The sequence below is a fragment of the Protopterus annectens genome, chromosome 8.part1 (assembly GCF_019279795.1).
Source record: "Protopterus annectens isolate FY-2018-M chromosome 8.part1, PAN1.0, whole genome shotgun sequence".
Classification (NCBI taxonomy): domain Eukaryota; kingdom Metazoa; phylum Chordata; order Ceratodontiformes; family Protopteridae; genus Protopterus; species Protopterus annectens.
This window is the reverse complement of record NC_056742.1, coordinates 132,852,525-132,872,856: the sequence shown is the minus strand read 5'-3', so window position 1 is coordinate 132,872,856 and position 20,332 is coordinate 132,852,525. Positions and strand designations below refer to the sequence as shown.

At 41.7% G+C, this 20,332-nt stretch overlaps 1 protein-coding gene across 6 annotated transcripts in view; it reads left to right on the top strand.

Moving 5' to 3' along the window:
• Positions 1–8,222, top strand: part of LOC122810242 (carbohydrate sulfotransferase 5-like) — a 439,379-nt gene extending 431,157 nt beyond the window's left edge. For all 6 annotated transcript variants that reach the window (XM_044081766.1, XM_044081764.1, XM_044081765.1 and 3 more), the window contains one exon: positions 6,631–8,222. In XM_044081766.1, the coding sequence (XP_043937701.1) occupies positions 6,667–7,854 (1,188 nt within the window). In that variant the 5' untranslated portion in view covers positions 6,631–6,666 and the 3' untranslated portion in view covers positions 7,855–8,222. The remainder of the gene's footprint in view (positions 1–6,630) is intronic.
• The last annotated feature ends 12,110 nt before the right edge of the window (positions 8,223–20,332 follow it).

The following is a 20,332-nucleotide window of genomic DNA, read 5'->3' as shown; positions in this document are numbered from 1 at the left end:
GCGATATGTGACGGAGTAAAGTTGGAGTTTTTTTAGACAGTTTGCATAGGGAATCTGTTTGAGGCCGGTAATCCTCTTTGTAAGGTATTTCTTCTGCCTTTCCAGTTGTCGTAGATGTCTTTTGAGGTACATACCAAAAGGGGTGTTGTACTCTATAATGATTATTATAAAATTATTTTTCTGTGCCCCTGTTGAACAGAGCCAAAGAGCTGATCTCTGGGGTGAATTTCCTATTTGCCATCCAATCATCAAGATTTTTTTGAAGAGTGCTAATGAGGAGCTTTGTTTGATCTAGATAGGTAGTTTGTTCCAGAGTATGGGAAGTCTCTGGGACAGGAATCTATCCCTCCAGCATGTTCTGTTTATTGTGGTGACAAGGTTTAGGTCCCTAGAGCGTGTAGCTCAGAGGGATTGGGATTTCTTTAAGTGGAGCATGTCCAACAGCTCTGGGTTTGACATAGTATTGTATGTTAGGCAGAGATTGCCTCTGAGTAGGCGATATGTGACGGAGTAAAGTTGGAGTTTTTTTAGACAGTTTGCATAGGGAATCTGTTTGAGGCCGGTAATCCTCTTTGTAAGGTATTTCTTCTGCCTTTCCAGTTGTCGTAGATGTCTTTTGAGGTACATACCAAAAGGGGTGTTGTACTCTATAATGGGTCTAATGAGTGACGAGTAGAGGGGAACAATTACCTCTTTTTTCCTGGATGAGAAACCTTTTGTGATGGGGTGTGCCATGTAGAAGGATTTCCTGACTACTATGGCAATGTGATTATCAAAGGAGAGACTACTGTCCACCTGTGTCCCAAGGTCTCTTATCACACTTTCGGTGTTAACTAGACTACCACCTATGTGGTAGCCCATGGGTACAGAGTTTTTATCAAAGGGGATGACAATTCACTTTTTGGCATTGAGCTTGAGGCCATGGTTTTGACACCAGGCATCTGTCTCAGTGAGGCCCTTTTGTAGGATGTCCACATTGTTGGGAGTTTCAATTATGGGTCCTAGTTGCAGTCATCTATGAACTTTGCTAGCCAAAGACCTTCTGTATTAGCCTGTACTTCAGAAAAGTAGATACCAAGCAGGAGAGGACCCAGGACTGAACCCTGTGGTACTTCACTTGTCACTGGTCTAAAATCGGATTTGGAGTCTGCTACTTTCACAGTGTGGGTTCTGTCAGTGAGCCACTTGGCAACCCATCTTGTGACATAGGGATTTATACCTAGTTTAGTGAGTTTATCTATAATTCCAGAGTGGGGTATGGTGTCAAAAGCCTTGGCGAGATCTCTATAGGCTGTGTGAACCACCTTACCCTTGCCTACAGCTTTACTGAATGCTTCAAAGAAGTCAGTCAGATTTAGGAGACATGATCTGCCTTTTACAAACCCGAACTGGGTGGGGTCCAGAGTTTGGAGATTACCAATGTCTTTGTTTATAAGTTCCACGATGATACGTTCCATGGCCTTGCAGACCAGGCTCGTTAGGCTAATGGGGCGGTAGTTCCCGGGGTCCGTGGTGGGTTACCCTTTCTGGAGTGGGATAACTGTTACTGTGCACCATTCAGTGGGCACAAAGCCTGAGGTGAGGCTATGATTGAACATGGTGCTTAGGTGGGGTGCCAGTTCATTCTGTATTTCATGTAGAACATGGCCTGGGATGTTGTTAGGTCCCATGGATACTGTGCTCTTGGCTTTGGAGAGTGTGGTTTTTACCTGTGCAGCCGTGATTACAGGAACTTTGCATTCTTCTTGTATAGAGATGAGCCCTTTAGGGGGTGAGGGGGGGGGATAAAGTTAGCACTGAATCTATCTGCCAGGATGTTGGCAATATCAGTTGCTTCTGTATATTTAGTGCCATTGTGCTGTAACTCAGAGCAGATCTGAGTGTTGCTATTGAATGCTTTGTGGTTTTCTTTAGAATCAGTGGCAATTTTGTTTTCATAACTAGCTTTGGAGGATTTTATGAGGGATCTCAGCTTCTTACCGAGGCTGACCAGGGAGTTCTTCCAGTTATGTGATTTTACACTTTTTTGCAACAGTTTCTTTCTTCTGTTGAAGAGTTTGTTTATGGCTGGGGACCATCAGATTGGCTTCCTTTTTTTGGAAGATAGCATCTTGGTTCTGTTAGGGATAGCAAGATGCATGCACTCGTGTAAGTACTTATAAAGTGCATTTGTGTCGGATTCAGCAGTCGTACCTCTATTGTTCATTTGCATGGGTTTTGTGAGGTTTGCCACTTCTGTCTTAAGAAGCATGAAGTTGGCTTTGGAGAAATTTTTTAAGGTGGTTTCCCTAATGGTGGGGTGGGGGCAGGATGCGGATGTCTAAGCTTATTAGCTTGTGGTCAGATCTGACCAACGAGGAATTGACCTCTGGAGTGAAGCACCGGTCACCCATGTTGGTAATGACCAGGTCTAGGATATTGCTGCCCCTGGTTGGGGTGTAGATAAGTTGATCCAAGGCGTTGGAATTTATGAATTCCAGAAAACGTTGAGCAAAAGAGTTGGTACATGAGTAGTTTTCCCAGTTAATGGTGGGGTAGTTGAAATCATCCATTATTAGGGTGTTGGGTTGTACCCTAATATTTTCCACTGTATCAAGAAATGAAGAGTGGGAATCCTGGGGCATGGTGGGGGATCTGTAGCAAGTTACAATTTGGATTGCTGTCTTGCCCAGAGTTAGTTGTACTTGGATAATCTCAGCTGCATTATGCCGAGCAACTAGGCTGGAGGTGTGGATATCCTTAATGAATATGGACACACCTCCACCTTTAGTTTTTCGGTCCAGGTTACGTGGCCGAAAGTGTGGTATGAATTATAGCCTGGTAATGCTTAATTGAATTATTTCATAAATGATTATTACTGGGCTGTCTTGGTCAGGAAGGATATGTTGAAAGGATGCACGGAAATTTAAAACTGAAGACCAACAGTGAATTTCTTTCCTTGATCATAATTTCTGTTCAAGCCATCATTGGCGGAAAAGATTGTGTAAAAAGGAAAAAAAAACCTTAACATGCACCTCAGAGCATATTGGACGCCATGGCTCCTTGAAAAAGCTGAAGAGTAAAGCAAATTGTGAAGAAAAGGAAGAAAAAATGAATTTGCATGATATGGGTAGACAAAGATGGGGGGACAGGGGGGAGAACTGGAGGATGTGTGTGTACATGGGAGGGGGGACAAAACAGTAGGCAGTGCTTAGGGCACCAGTTCACCCTAGTCCAACCCAGTTAATAGAGCTGTTGCAATGTCCCATTGTTGTAACTGAATGCCAGTAACCGTAAATGTCCCTTTTGTGAGATGGGCCAACATAATGTGGTACATAGGCCTATTTCAATGTAAGAGCATTGTAGCTACAGGTCAGTCTGTGTTTACTTTTAAAAGTCTGCTGCATGAACTAAAAGGCTTCTTTGGAGGTGGTGGCAGTGACAATGTGATACTTAGACTAGAAGTGCCCAAGGGTACACCAACTTGACATTTTCTGAATGCCCCCAAAATGCTAACACCAGCCTTGCTGGTAGCATCTTTCTAATATATATAAAGTATTAACAAACCTCACTAGAGAGATTCTTAGGCATTTACATAGTTTTCAAGGTCATATTAGGAAAATTATGTGATAGTGGTAGTGTGTATGCACTACACAGTTATCAGAATTATAAATAGCAGAGATAATGTGACATTCAGGAAAGAAACTGAGATTAGTACACATTACTTTTTTAGTTTTGTTCGGTGTTATATGTGACGTAGCAAAATTGCTAATTGCCTGTATGTTACTGCAATTTATACAGCTAATAAAAGTTACATATCAAAGGAATATACAACACTATGACAGAAAATGCCTTTGTTTAATCTAAGCAGGACAATATCAGATATGGGCTATAGTTTTGTGTCAGAAGTAGTTGTAGTCTCTGTGAATTGAACCATAAATCTTCATCTGCATGGCTTTCTTAAATAACAGCTGCAATGTAGCAAGCACTGCTAAGCTATATAAATCATGATTGAGATTTGAGAAATGACATTTGCAAGTCTGTGGAAAGTGTGTGTCAAGGTCACAAGATCAGGTTGGTGGCAATTTACACGTGACATTATGATGCTCAGTGCTACAGGCAGTGGGATTGTACAGAAATGAAATTGCCTCCATTCCATAATATGGTAGCAGTGGCCAATATCAGCAAAGGCCATTTCTCCCTGTCTTTCTTTAGCCTTCCCTCAAAAAAAAAAACAAAGGGTTATGTCCCAATAGAGAGGAAGGGCCGGTGGATTCTCCAGAGCCGGAAAAGTAAGGGTGCTGGATAAATAGTTTGTCAAGTACTGGCTAAAAACAAAACTATGTACCATCTAAATTATATTTACAGAAACCAAAAAAGAAAAAAAGAAAAAAAATGTAATAATTAATGTCTTATATTTGCTCTTTCTGCTTTTTAATGATTATTTGCTTTCAATTGATGGCACAACAAGTGCGCAGGTATTCTATAATGTAAGTCAGGGAGATAATACCTCAGAAACCACAGTCGTAAAACAACTCTAAACTAAATTAAGTGTTGAAACTTCTCGCTTATCTTATAAAGTCTTGGATGTAGCAAGCAAATTCCATTTTGTACTCACAAGCACTTAGTGCTACCCCCCCCCCCCCCTTGGACATTTATCATTAACAATGGACACATCTGCTTAAATGCTGCCTCCCAAACACTTGATTAATGTAAATAACATTTTCAGCTGTTTCCCTCTAAAACTATTAAAATACTTCTTTTAGATTAGCAATACTGCACCTGTTGTTGGAGGCATTCATTTAGACAGCTGTAGACATAATATGACTAAAAATAAACATTGATGTGATGCTGAGAAAACAATGACTCATTAGAGTAAAAAGAGTATGCCTGGCTATACCCATGCTCCAGAGTTCTCTGCAGCCTTATACTGAGCTCAAAGTCTGAAAGTAATAAATTCAATTAGATAAAAAAACGAAAGAAAAATGTAAATGTAACCGTCTTCTTCTTCCGGCTGCTCCCATCAGGGGTTGCCACAGCGGATAATCTGTTTACATTTCTTCCTGTCCTCTGCATCATGCTCTGTCACACCAACCACCTGCATGTCCTCTCTCACCACATCCATAAACCTTATCTTAGGCCTTCCTCTTTTCCTGTTACCTGGCAGCTTCATCCTTAGCATTTTTTCCCAATATACTCTGCATCCCTCCTCAGCACATGTCCAAACCAACGTAATCTTGCCTCTCTCGCTTTGTCTCCAAACCTTCCAACCTGGGCTGACCCTCTAATATACTTGTTCCTAATTCTGTCCACCCTCGTCACACCCAGTGCAAATCTTAACATCTTTAACTCTGCCATGTCCAGCTCCGACTCCTGCCTTTTTGTCAATGCCACTGTCTCCAACCCATATAACATAGCTGGTCTCACTAACCTCTTGTAGACCTTCCCTTTCACTCTTACTGGTACTCGTCTGTCACAAATCACTCCTGACACTCTTCTCCACCCATTCCATCCTGCCTGTACTCTCTTCTTCACCTGTAACCTGCTATCAATAAACAATGAAGCTGTAATAAACCCAGCTGAAAGATGCAGTAAAGTTACTTTAATAACTATGCACATTTTGAATTTGCATTGTGCAAATTTATATTGTTTTTGGATTTACCCACTTTGGTTCCTTTAGCCACATGCTGTTGTTTGAAACTAGTTTTTAAATGGCAGCCTATGCTTCAGTTGTCTACTGTTTAAAGTAACGTGAAAGATACATTTCATATAACCAGTTTTAGGCATTCCTTTGATGTTGTTTTATATTTCCTTCTTAAAGGCTAAAAACAACTTGCTTGCAGCATCGGTGAGACCCCACAATGATGATTATTTTCATTTCCTGATTATTGTTCATCATACACCTCCCTGGTCACTGTCTTTCCTAGAAATTCCTTTTTCCTGAAAGCAGCTAACAAGATCCAGGGCATTGGATAATGTGAATAATAATAAAATTAAAAAAAAATATATATATATATATATATATATATATATATATATATATATATACATTTATACAACAAAGCATATTTAGAAGGTACTGGAAGCATCTTTTTTTAAATATGAGCTCATATTTCCTTGTGCAGAATTAGGTCTGAGCCTTATAAGTTTGGGAGCTTCTTGTCCAGTATCAGCCTATTCGTGCCATGTGCTATACCACCATATGTCTGTTGGGGGTACCAAGGGTTCAACTTGATTTGTCTGGCAAGCGGTTTTTGCTTTCCAGGACTTCTGTTTTTGAAACTTCTTACTGGAGTGGCTGATGATGTGTCATACTCTTGATGGTTCTAAGGGACCTCTCAGGATCGGAATTTTTAACCTGGCACTTGACATTAATGAGCTTCAGATTTATGCTTGTTTTTATATTTATTATTTGATATTTGCTTATTCTAACATTTTATTTTAGACTGCCATTAATTTTGTAATACTGGTTAGTTAATAGACATGCAAGAAATTTGAGTCTGAATTTTAGAAGTTTAAACTGTGTTGAATGTGTCTTCTGACTTGATTAACAGTATTATAAATGTTGCTAAGATAATGTGTTACAACCTTACAGTGGTATGTTAACTATAAAATGTCACTGACTTTTCTTTCTCTCTTTTTCTCCTACAGATCAGTGTTATAGCTAGGTTCAGCTTATCTGTCATTATGTTGAGGTTCCGCATCTCCAACGCTATGAAAAGTATGCTGCTACTAAGCAATGCTGGCATTGGTTTTATTGTACTTTTCACATGGCATGGAGCTTACATTTCCCAGTCTAATGCACAAGTGGATAAAACACATATACTTATCATCTCATCATGGAGGTCTGGGTCTTCTTTTGTTGGACAAGTCTTCAGTCAGCACCCTGATGTGTTTTACTTAATGGAACCAGCATGGCATGTATGGATTAATATGTATCAGAACAGTGCAAAGTTACTGCAGATGGCAGTTCGTGATCTTGTAAGGTCCGTCTTTCAGTGTGACATGTCTGTTTTTGATGTTTACATGCCAGAAAATAAAACGTTGTCAGATTTGTTTCAATATGGGGTCAGTAGGGCACTTTGTTCCCCACCGTCTTGTGATTTCTACAAGCGCACAGACATCACTAGTGAACTAACTTGCAAGACCATGTGTGGTAAAAGTCAGTTTTCAAAAGTGGAAGCAGCATGTAAAACATACAGTCATGTTGTTTTAAAAGAAGTACGATTTTTTGATTTCAAGGTACTCTACCCACTTCTAAAAGACCCCTCATTGAATCTCAAAATTATTCATCTTATTCGTGACCCAAGAGCTGTTGCTAAGTCCAGGGAACAGGCGGTAAAAGCTTTATTAAGGGACAATGGGATTGTTCTCAACAATAATGGCACAGCTGTAGATGACAAAAATTACAAAGTACTACAGGAAATCTGTAGGAGCCATATACAGATTTATGAGACAGCAACACAGAAGGCACCAGATTTCCTAAAGGATCGATACATGATGTTTCGTTATGAAGATGTGGTTAAAGACCCTTTAACTGAAATTGCTGAGATGTACAAGTTTTCAAATCTGAAAATGACACCCAAACTGGAAGACTGGATCTATAATGTTACACATGGTAATGGACCAGGAAAAAGGAAAGAAGCTTTTAAAATAACCTCTCGTAATGCAGTGGATGTTGCTCAGGCATGGAGGAATACCCTTACTTTTGAGAAAGTCAGAGAGATACAGAATGTCTGCAGGGGGGCAATGAAAATGTTAGGTTATCGACTAGTCGAGTCTGAAAAGGAGCAGACAGACTTGTCAGTTGACCTTGTTTTACCAAAGAAAAGGTATCATTTCAGCTGGCTGCCTTCCACGCTGACTAAATTATAATGTATGAACAGAAAAAAGGGAATGAAAAACTGCCTTACTGGGGGGATTTTTGTGAACAGAAAAACTATTTAACCGAAGGATAAAGGTTTCCTCTTGTTTTTAAGGGTTGAAATGAATGCAGGTCATTGTGTTTTCATGACAGAATGAGCTCTGTGGTATTTCAGCTTGTTAACAGGTACTAAGCAATTCATCGCAAAATGTTCATTCTTAACTGCTCTGTGAGTCATTAAGCAAAAAGCCTTTTGGAAAAGGTCCCGCTGGAAATATGATTCCTCAGCACCGTCAAACATGTTGGTGCACCACTTCTTTTTCTAAAAGAAAAAAAGAAAAAAGAAAAAAAAAACAGTACAATAAAATATTTAAAGAAATGTGTTTGAATAGTGATTGATTTTAGGATGCAATGCTAGAAGCATATGATTGATTTGAGCAGCAATTCTGCATTTCCTTGAAACACAGTGTTTGTAGTGCTCATTTATCTGTCACTAATTAATGACTGTGATTGTGATGCATCTGTGTTTGTGTGCATGCTTGGAAAGCAAATATCTGAATGCGGCAATTTAACTCTAAAGTTCCTAACTCAGAGAGACAGAAGGAGAGAGAGATAGAGAAAGAGAGAGGTTCACAAAGCAATAACAGCAGTATTATTCTGGAAGTATAAAATTATTGCAGAACTACTATGCTTACACCTCTGTCAGCTACTAAACACATACTACCCAGAATAAAGGGATCTGTAGCATGCAGTCTGATCTACAGAAAGCAAACCTAACCATTTAAGTGGTACTGTATTATATGTATACTGTATTGTATGTATTATATACTGCAGTGGTGCTGCTGCGATAGTGTTGTCGCCGTCACAGTTAGACGTTGCCCGTTCTATTCTCAGCTAGAGTGTCTTCTGTGTGGCGCATGCATGATCGGGCGTTCCTTCATTGAAGGTTGTGCGTTAGGCCCGGCAAGCCAGTACATAAAACTCTACTGCCAATCATTAGCGGACCGGAGTTCCACTGTGGCGACCCCTAGCCGGGAAAAGCCGAAAGACACAAACAAACAAATTGTATGTATTATATACTGTATTATATGTATACTGTATTATATGTATTATATACTGTATTATATGTATTATATGTATACTGTATTATATGTATTATATACTGTATTATATATATTATATGTATACTGTATTATATGTATTATATACTGTATTCTATGCATACTGCATTATATGTATTATATACTGCATTATATGCCTTAACAGTAATAAATATTAACCAGTGAAGATCATGATGTAGGTTTTGTAAAAGGCAGAGTATATGGTTATCACTCTTCTCACATGCTTGCTGTTACCATGTCTGAGATCATTCCTTCCTCCTTACGAAAGCACACTAGGCCTAAGATCTTGTGAGGGAGTTTCTTAAGGCAGCTTGGCTTCATGGCATCTTCTGTCATAATGGATACTCTAGCATTCCTTCACATAAGAAAGTTCTAGTGGTAGCTAAGAAAAAATAAGTGTCAGCATACACACTCCTTAGAGACCAAAATCTCTCTTCTCACATGTTCAAGACGGGGTGGGGAGTGTCAAGGTGCATTTAGCAATGTACTCAGAATCAGTGAATGCCCTCCAGGGCACCACTGCCTTCAATCTCTCTGACCACAGATTCCTTAGACTTAGCCTGGGGGTTTATTTAGGGGAATCTCCACATTCAGGGTACTTAGGAGGCCAAGAAAAGGAAAAAAATCACATAAATATCAATGAACTGATGGCTGTCATACTTTGCTCTGAAAGCTTTCATTACAACCCTACAGTAGGAGGTTCTTCAGGTGAAGACAGACAGACAGATAGACAATAAAGCTGTGATGTAGCAAATAAACAAAGAAAGAGGAACACCTTCATTTTTGCTTTTCAGGCTGGCCATGCAAGCATGGGAAATATCCTTGAAAGTGGATATAACTGATTGCATTCTATATGTCTCTACTACACTGATCACCAAGGCACTGTTTAAAATCAATGTGAAGAGAACACATTTTAATCCAAGTAGAGCCCTTCTGGCGAATGCAAGATTGGTTCCTCTTCTGAACAAGAAGGCAAGAGGAAATCCCACAGTGTGGCCTTAGAGTGTGGACCTTCTGACTCAAAACAAGGGTTCCCTGCTACATCTACATCTGGCCACTCTAAGGCTGACAGCTTGGATGATCTTACTATGATTCGAAGTAGGTGCATGTATTTTAAGGACATGCTTAATATTATGAAGAGGCTAAAGAAAATGATACTTAACTAAATGGAAAGATACTCATTCTCTTTCCATTCGAGAGACCTTGACTCAGAGATAACTAAAGTTGCTATGGCCCTGGAATATCTGTCAGACCATTACAAATCATGTTTATCTTACACATCTATACAAGTGCAGACTTCTGCTATTCAATTTAGGCCTGCTTACATGTGCATCCTTCCTGTACTCCAGACCCTCATTCAAACAGTTTTTCAAGGGGGTCATTTGGATAAAACACCATGGAAGAAAACTGCACAACAATAGAATCTCAACTTTGTTTTATAAAAACTGACTTTTGAACCTCCTGCTTCAACCTCTCTTCAATAACTGTCTTGGAAAACACAGTTGTTGGAGCCTATTATTTCTGTCAGTAGGATTTCTGAGCTACAAGACTTGATTATCAAAGAATCTTCCTTGTTTTTTATTTTTATCTGAGGTGGACTAGGGTGATATCAGAAATTAATCCTGAATCAAGCTAACCAGTTTTCTTTCCAAAGCCATAAAATTCAGGAGAACTAGCCCTATACTCCCTTGATGGGCAGAGACAGCTGAGCCTTTGCTTACACAGAACCAAGGAATTCAGAAAGCTTGATCAACTATTTGTCTCACTTGTAAAAGACAAAGAGGGTAGACTTGTTAACAAGCAACCTCTCTCAAAATGGCCAACTTACTATATTTCTTTTTTGTTTTCTGAACTGTGACAACCTTATCCCAGGCCAGATGAGTGCCCCCTCTGCCAGGGCAACTGTTGCCTTTCCCGACTGTACTTGAAACAGCTACTTGTCTGTTTCTCCACACATTCTCCAAACACTACAATCTACAGGCAGCCTCTAGGGCCAGGGCAGAGTTTGCTTCTGTTATCCTGCAAGGCCTCTTATCCAAATGACATCCTTCCTCCTCCTTGGAACATTGTCATTTGGGAATCTTCCCAAATGTAAGGACTGCAACAATAAATATTCTAATGAGCATAATACAGCTGTGTTAGGAACTTGCCATAAGGTCAGATGGACAAGTAGAATCACTTCTACATGCCAAGTACTCTTGTTCTTTTCCGTTTTCCTTTTTGACCTGGAGAGTTGGAGCTCTGACTCCTGGCCTTGTGGAGACAAGAAAGATAGCATCAGGTAATGCATGCTTTATATCACTGACATGTTTACTCATTTGGTGGAAATGTGCTGACCAAAGCCCTGGGGGAGGGTAGAACCCTGGAAGTCAGATTAGCCACAAGTTACATGCATGTAGGAAATTCCAAATGTGAGGACTGCAAGAGTGAATCTACTGAAACATCTACATCTATGGTAAGTTTCTAACACAACTGCAATTTCTTTGCATACCATCTACTACTTATCTGTTTCCTTGATGTAAGGAAAGACTTTATATACTGCTTTAGTGCTGAGTGTCCTGCCATTTCTTATGTCCCATGTATACTGCATGACCTCCAATGCTAATTTATCTGTGTTTTCTGTTTCTTTGGTCCCCTGAATTATATAAATGGCTATGCCATTTCTTATATTATCTTTCTGCAGCATGCTTCATTTACTGCCACAGTATCAAAACATTATTCTGCTTTTAATTCCACTCCTTCAGGTAAGTTGTAACATAGCCAGTGGTCAGTGGTACTCATTGCCTTCTAGTTTTCTATGAACCCGGTCCTTTTAACCTTGTCCTCACCATATCCTCACTTTGATTCCTCTTAACCATTTGTCTTCTCCTGTTATTGTTCTACAATTGGTCTGTTTCACTAACTAGACATTTCTTGCAATGTTGAAAACTAGGATTCCCTTGACGCTTTACTATGCCTCTTTTCACCTTGATTGATGACTGACTCCTAGAGTCCTGGTTCCACTGTCAGACACATGGGCTGTCCCATCGATAAAAGCCTGTAACTCTAACATAATTCCCACTCATCACTGAATCCAAAGGCCTGAGTGTGTACCAGCTGTTCACAATTTTGTTTTTTCTCACTAATAAAAAGTATTTTTTCATTATGCATGCAGGTATGGGAATGGTGCACAATAACATAGATGAGGTGGACAGGAACATAAATTTACAAGCCAAGGCAGACAGCACAAATGACATTGCCAAAAATGGATACTTTGCCTCATATAATTTATATTATCATAGGTTCATAGGTAGGTACTAGGCTATTGGCCCGAGGGCCTACCTAAGCCTAGCCAACAAGAATCTCTGGCTTATGCCACCCAAGAAAGTTATTTTCCTGTGCCACTGTCAAGCAGAGACACAGAACTGATCCCCAGGGTATATTTCCTATTTCCCATCTACTCATCAAGATTTTTCTTGAAGAGTGCTAATGAAGAACTTTGCTTGACATAGATGGGTAGTCTGTTCCAGAGTATGGGAAGTCTCTGGGACAGGAATCTATCCCTCCAGCATGTCCTGTTTATTGTGGTGACAAGGTTTAGGTCCCTAGTGCATGTAGCTTGGAGGGATTGGGATTTCTTTAGGTGTATCATGTCCAACAGCTCTGGATTTGACATAGCTTTATATGTTAGGCAGAGATCACCTCGGAGTAGGTGATATACTATGGAGTAAAGCTAGAGTTTTTTGAGACAGTCAGTGTAGAGCATCTGTTTGAGGCAAGTAATCCTCTTTGTGAGGTATTTCTGTGGCCTTTCCAGCTGCCACAGATGTCTTGTGAGGTACATTCCAAAAGAGGCATTGTACTCTATAATGGGTCTAATGAGTGTCAAATAGAGGGGAACAATGACCTCTTTTTCATGGATGAAAACCCTTTTATGATGAGGTGTGCCATGTAGAAGGACTTCCAGACTACTGTGGTGATGTGACTATCAAAGGACAGACTACTGTCCACCTGGGTCCCAAGGTCTCTGATCACACATTCAGTGTTAAGTAGATTACTGTCTATGTAGTAGTTCATGGGTACAGAGTTTTTACCAAAGGGGATGGCAATGCACTTTTTGGCATTGAGCTTGAAGCCATGGCTCTGACACCAAGCATCTGTCTCAGTGAGGCCCTTCTGTAGGATTTACACATCATTTGGGGGCTCGACTATGGCTCTTAGTTTGCATTCATCTGCGAACTTCGTTAGCCAGAGGCCTTCTGTGTTAGCCTGTACTTCAGAGAAGTAGATACCAAACAGGAGAGGTCCCAGGACTGAACCCTGTGATACTCCACTTGTCACTGGTTTGAAGTCAGATTTGCAGTGTGCAACTTTTACAGTATGGGTTCTGTCAGTGAGCTAGTTGGCAAGCCATCTTGTGACGCAGGGAATTATACCTAGTATAGTGAGTTTAGCTATAATTCCAGAATGGTGTTGAAAGCCTTGGCGAGGTCAAGATAGGCTGTGTGAACCACCTTACCCTCATCTATGGCTTTGGTGACTGCCTCAAAGAAGTCGATCAGGTTCAGGAGGCATGATCTGCCTTTCACAAACCCGAACTGGGTGGGATACAGAGTTTGGAGGTTACCATGTCTTTGTTTATGAGTTCCATGATGATACATTCTATGGCCTTGAAGACCAGGCTCATCAGGCTAATAGAGAGATAGTTCCCAGCATCAGTGGTGGCTCCCCCTTTGTGGAGTGGGATAACTGTTGTTGTACGCCATTCAGTGGGCACAAAGCACGATGTGAGGCTATGATTGAACATAGTGCTTAGGTGGAGAGCCAGTTCATTCTGAAGTTCGTATAAAATGTAGCCTGGAATGTTGTCCGGTCCCATGGATGCTGTGTTTTTGGCTTTAGAGAGTGCAGCTTTTACCTGTGTAGTTGTGATTACAGGGACTCTGCATTCTTCCTGTATAGATATGGCCCCTTTAGGGGGTGAGATGGGGGTAAAGTTAGCACTGAACCTATCTGTCAGGATGTTGGCAATATCAGTTGGTTCTGTAATTTTCGTGCCACTGTGCTGTAACTCAGAGCAGATCTGGGTGTTGCCATTGAGATTCTTGACATAGCTATAGAATGCTTTATGGTTGTCTTTAGAAATGGTGGCAATTTTGTTTTCGTAGCTAGCTTTGGAGGATCTTATAAGGGATCTCAGCTTCTTACTGAAGCTAATCAGGGAGCTCCTCCACTCATGGGATTTTACTCTTTTTTGCAACAATTTCTTCCTTCTGCTGTACAGTTTGTTTATGGCAGGGGACCACCAGATCGGCTTCCTTTTTTTGGAGGATAGCATCTTGGTTTAGTTTGGGATAGCACAATCCATGCACTCATGTAAGTGCTTATAGAGTGCATTTGTGTAGGATTCAGCAGTCATAACTGTATTGTCCATCTGCATGTGTGTCATGAAGTTCGCCATTTCTGTCTTAAGCATGAAGTTGTGTTTGGAGAAATTTTGTACCTTGGTTTCCCTAATAGGGGGTGGGGGCAGGATGTGGATATCAAGGGTGATTGGCTTATGGTCGGATTGGACCAACGAGGAGTTAACTTCAGGTGTAGAACACCAGTTACTCATGTTGGTAGGATATTGTTGCCCCTGGTGGGGGTGTGGATAAGTTGATCCAGGGCATTGGAGTTTATGAATTCCAGAAAGTGTTGTGTGAAGGAGTTGGTACATGAGTAGTTTTCCCAGTTAATGGTGGGTTGTTGAAATCGCCCATTGTTAGGGTGTTTGGTTGAACCCTAATATTTTCCAGTACATCAAGAAAAGAGGAGTGGGAATCCTGGGGCATGGTGGAGAATCTGTACCAAGCTACAATTTGGATTGCAGTTTTGCCCAGAGTTAGTTGCACTTGGATAACCTCAGATGCATTATGCTGAGCAACTAGCCTGGAGGTGTTGATATCCTTAATGAATATGGACACACCTCCACCTTTGGTGTTCCAGTCTAGGTTACATGGCCGAAAAGTGTGGTATGAGTTATAGCCTGGTACTGCAAGGGTGCTCTCTGGAGCCTTGAACCAGGTCTCAGTCACTGTACAGATATTGATGTTCTCTATTTTAAGGAGTGCCTCGAGTGAGTGCATTTTGAGATTTAGACTTCTAGCATTGAGTAGCATTACCCTCAGTTTTTGCTTGCCTGTTCCTGTTATGGTGGTGAATTTGTCATTTGAACCTTGCCTAAAAAAGGCACTATAGGGGCGGCAAGAGCCTTAGCCAGTATCCGGAATCCCAGGGGCGACAGGTTCCAGTGCAGTGGAGATGCACAGACACACTGCTGTAGTACTCAGAAGTGCTTACTAGTAGTGATCCTGTGCACTCCTCATCAGAGAGGAGGTGCTTTATAAGTTCATAGGTTCATAGGTAGGTACTAGGCTATTGGCCCTAGGACCTATATAAGCCTAGCCAAAAAGGTGCCCTGGCTTTTGCTACCTAAGAAAATTATTTTCCTGTGCCCTTGTCGAGCAGAGTCACAGAGGTGATCCCGGGGTGAATTTCCTATTTCCCATCCAATCATCAAGATTTTTCTTGAAGAGTGCTAATGAGGAGCTTTGTTTGATATAGATAGGTAGTTTGTTCCTGAGTATGGGAAGTCTCTGGGACAGGAATCTATCCCTCCAGCATGTTCTGTTTATTGTGGTGACAAGGTTTAGGTCCATAGAGTATGTAGCTCGGAGGGATTGGGATTTCTTTAGGTGGGGCATGTCCAACAGCTCTGGGTTTGACATAGCTTTGTATGTTAGCCAGAGATCACCTCTGAGTAGGCGATATGTGATGGAGTAAAGCTGGAGTTTTTCAAGACGGTCTGTGTAGGGCCTCTGTTTGAGGCTAGTAATCCTCTTTGTGAGGTATTTCTGTGGCCTTTCCAGTTGTTGTAGATGTCTTGTGAGGTACATACCAAAAGGGGCATTGTAGTCTGTAATGAGTCTAATGAGTGACAAGTAGAGGGCAACAATGACCTCTTTTTTCCTGGATGAGAAACCTTTTGTGATGAGGTGTGCCATGTAGAAGGATTTCCAGACTACTGTGGTGATGTGATTATCAAAGGAGAGACTACTGTCCACCTTTGTCCCAAGGTCTCTTATCACACTTTCGGTGTTAAGTAGACTACCACCTATGTGGTAGCTCATGGGTACAGAGTTTTTACCAAAGGGGGTGATAGTGCACTTTTTGGCATTGAGCTTGAGGGCATGGCTTTGACACCAGGCATCTGTCTCACTGAGGACCTTTTGTAGAATGTCCATATCGTTAGAAGTTTCGATTATGGCTCCTAGTTTGCAGCCATCTGCGAACTTCATTAGCCAAATACCTTCTGTGTTAGCCTGTACTTCAGAAAAGTAGATACCAAACAGCAGAAGACCCAGGACTGAACCCTGTGGTACTCTACTTGCCACTGGTCTGAAATTGGATTTGGAGTCTGCTACTTTCATAGTGTGGGTTCTGTCAGTGAGCCAGTTGGCAACCCATCTTGTGACATTGGGATTTATACCTAGTTTAGTGAGTTTATTTATAATTCCAGAGTGGGGGATGGTGTCAAAAGAATTGGTGAGATCTAGATAGGCTGTGTGATCCACCTCCCTCATTTATGGCTTTGGTGACTGCTTCAAAGACGTCTATCAGGTTTAGGAAACATGATCTGCCTTTTACAAACCCAAACTGGATGGGGTCCAGAGTTTGGAGATTACCAATGTCTTTTTTTATAAGTTCCATGATGATATGTTCCATGGCCTTGCAGACCAGGCTCATTAGGCAAATGGGGCAGTAGTTCCCGGGGGTCTGTGGTGGCTACCCCTTTGCGAAGTGGGATAACCATTGCTGTGGGCCAATCAGTTGGCACAAAGCCTGAGGTGAGGCCATGATTGAACATGGTGCTTAGGTGGGGTGACAGTTCATTCTGTAGTTCATGTAGAACACAGCCTGGTATATTGTCAGGTCCCATGAATGCTGTGTTCTTGGATTTGGAGAGTGTGGTTTTTACCTGTGCAGCAGTGATTACAGGAACTTTGCATTCTTCCGGTATAGAGATGGGCCCTTTAGGGGGTGAGAGGGGGGTAAAGCTAGCACTGAACCTATCTGCTAGGATGTTGGCAATATCAGTTGGTTCTGTATATTTAGCGCCATTGTGCTGTAACTCAGAGCAGATCTGAGTGTTGCCATTGAGATTATTGACATAGCTATAGAATGCTTTGTGGTTGATTTTAGAATCAGTGCTAATTTTGTTTTCATAACTAGCTTTGGAGGATTTTATGAGGGATCTCAGCTTCTTACTGAGGCTGACCAGGGAGTTCCTCCAATCATGGGATTTTACTCTTTTTTGCAACGGTTTCTTTCTTCTGTTGTAGAGTTTGTTTATGGCAGGAGACCACCAGATTGGCTTCCTTTTTTTGGAGGATAGCATCTTGGTTCTGTTAGGGATAGCATGATCCATGCACTTGTGTAAGTGCTTATAAAGTACATTTGTGTAGGATTCAGCAGTCATACCTCTATTGTCCATCTGCATGGGTGTCATGAAGTTTGCCACTTTTGTCTTAAGAAGCGTGAAGTTGGCTTTGGAGAAAATTTTTACGGTGGTTTCCCTAATGGGGGGTGGGGGCGTGATGTGGATGTCTGGGGTGATTAGCTTGTGGTCGGATCTGATCAAGAAGGAACTGACCTCTGGTGTGGAACACTGGTCGCCCATGTTGGTAATTACCAGGTCTAGGATATTGATACCCCTGGTGGGGGTGTGGATAAGTTGATTCAAGGCATTGGAATTTATGAATTCCAGGAAATGTTGAGCAAAAGAGTTGGTACATGAGTAGTTTTCCCAGTTAATGCTGGGGTAGTTGAAATCACCCATTATTAGGGTGTTGGGTTGTACCCTAATATTTTCCAGTGTATCAAGAAATGAGGAGTGGGAATCCTGGGGCATGTTGGGGGGTCTCTAGCAAGTTACAATTAGGATTGCGGTGTTGCCCAGAGTTAGTTGCACTTGGATAATCTCGGATGCATTATATTGAGCAACTAGCCTGAAGGTGTGGATATCCTTAATGAATATGGACACGCCTACACCTTTAGTGTTTCAGTCCAGGTTAGGTGGCCGAAAGGTGTGGTATGAATTATAGCCTGGTAATGCACGGGTGCTCTCTGGACCCTTGAACCAGGTCTCTGTCACTGCACAGATGTCATTGTTCTCCATTTTAAGGAGTGCCTCTAGTGAATGCATTTTGAGGTTTAGACTTCTAGCATTGAGTAGCATCACCCTCAGATTTTGCTTGCTTGTACCTGTTACCGCGGTGAATTTGTCATTTGAACCTTGCCTAAAAAAGGCACTGTGGGGGTGGCAAGAGCCTTAGCCAGTACCCGGAATCCCAAGGGTGACAGGTGCAGGCCATCTCTCGCAAAGCATTGTGGTCTGTCGATCATGTCATTCCAGGCAGACAGATACTGGATCCCCTTAGAATGACACCAGAAGCTTAGCCAATTGTTGAAGTCAATCATTTTGTTCTTGTACTGTGGTATCATTCTGGGTGACGGCAGGATGCTACTCACAGCTAGGGTCATACCTGCCTGGGCTACAAGATCGAAGAGCTCCTCCATGTCTCTTTCCATGTAGTCCAGGGGGGTATGTCTCAGGTCATTCACACCAACATGGACAATGACAGAGTCATATTTGTACTTGTTGTGGAGTGACCTGAGTGCGTGCGTTATGTGACAGATCCTGGCATCCGACAGGCAGCTGACAGTAACTTTCTCCTTGTTTAGTCTGGTGAGTGGAACATCAGTGTGCCTGATTATAGAGTCACCTATGACTAGCATGTTGGGTATGTTGTTATGCCTTATGGGCTGTAGTTGAGTGGCACACTGAGTTTGTGGGCTATGTGTCATTTGGGTTGTGTTGGGGGTGGAGGTTGCTTGTGTTTCTGCTTTGGAGGTCTCTGTTGCTTGAGCAAATTTTTATTGAGAGCCACTGCAAATGTAGGTGCGTGTTTTGTGTTGCTATGTGTGTGTTTTGGTGGTGTAGGTTTTGAGGGACTATGTGATGAATGTGGTTTGTGCAAGTGTCTACCTTCTCCTCTTGACTGTCTAGTCCAGTCTCGAGTGAAGAGAGTTTTGCTTCCAGTTTGGGTATACAAGTGCTTCTTTCACAGGTTGTAGTGTTGGGTGGTAGGAGGAGAGGGTTGTCTGTGTACATGAGGCAATTGCTGCATTGCCCCAAGATGCCCAGATTCATCAGGTAGACAGGAGAAAACACCACGAGCTGACCCTTAGACATGCCTGGATAGGTGCTTATTTATTAAGTATTAAAAACTGTTTTCCTCTAGACAAGCGAGGAAAGTTGAGTGCTGTAGTAATTTTTAGCTTATTTAGTGCTTACAACTAGTTCTGAACAAGTGCTGAGCTCAAAGAAACAGATTTGAGTGTTAAAACTAAAAAACTGGCTAGTTCTAAAGGAAAATTTGAAGAGCAGACTTTACGGTGCTGGGAATAGTTTAACTTTAATTTTAGGGCACAGATCCTGTACACTCATCTGACAGGAGGTGCTTCAAGGCATAGATCATGTACTCTTATCCAATAGGAGGTGCTTCAAGGTATAGAGCCTGCACACTCTTCCAACAGGAGGTGCTTTAGGGCAGAGATCCTGTACACTCATCTGACAGGAGGTGCTTTACAGCACAGATCCTGTACATTCATCTGACAGGAGGTGCTTCAGGGCACAGATCCTATACAATCATCCGACAGGAGGTGCTTTAGGGCATAGATCATGTACACTCATCCGACAGGAGGTGCTTCAAGGCATAGATCGTGTACACTCATCCAATAGGAGGTGCTTCAAGGCATAAAGCCTGTATACTCTTCCGACAAGAGGTGCTTTAGTGCATAGATCCTATATTATCATCTCAGAGGAGATGTTTCAGAGCTTCAATCCTGTGCATCCATCTGATAAGATGTGCTTCAGGGCATAGATCCTGTAAACTCATCTGACAGGAGGTCTCACACATGCATCTGACAGGACGTACTTCAGGACATATATCCTGTACATCCATTTGATAGGACATCCTGTACATTCATGAGATAGGTGGTGTTTCAGGGCATTCATTATGTGGGCCGATGTGACAAAATTGCAGGAGATGGTCAGGTTCTATATGTTCAGCCAGATGTTGGATGAGCTATGCCAACTGTGCAATCAATGCAAGTGGCACATCTAAGGGGTAGACCAATACCTTTGCAAATCAGAGTCATAAATGCTGTGACCATCCTGGCCATAGTTACCTTCCAGAGGCCCACAAGTGACTCATCAGGTGTATATTAGGTATCTCCCATCTGCATCCTGTAGCTGTTTTGCATTCCCTGTGGACATATTCAG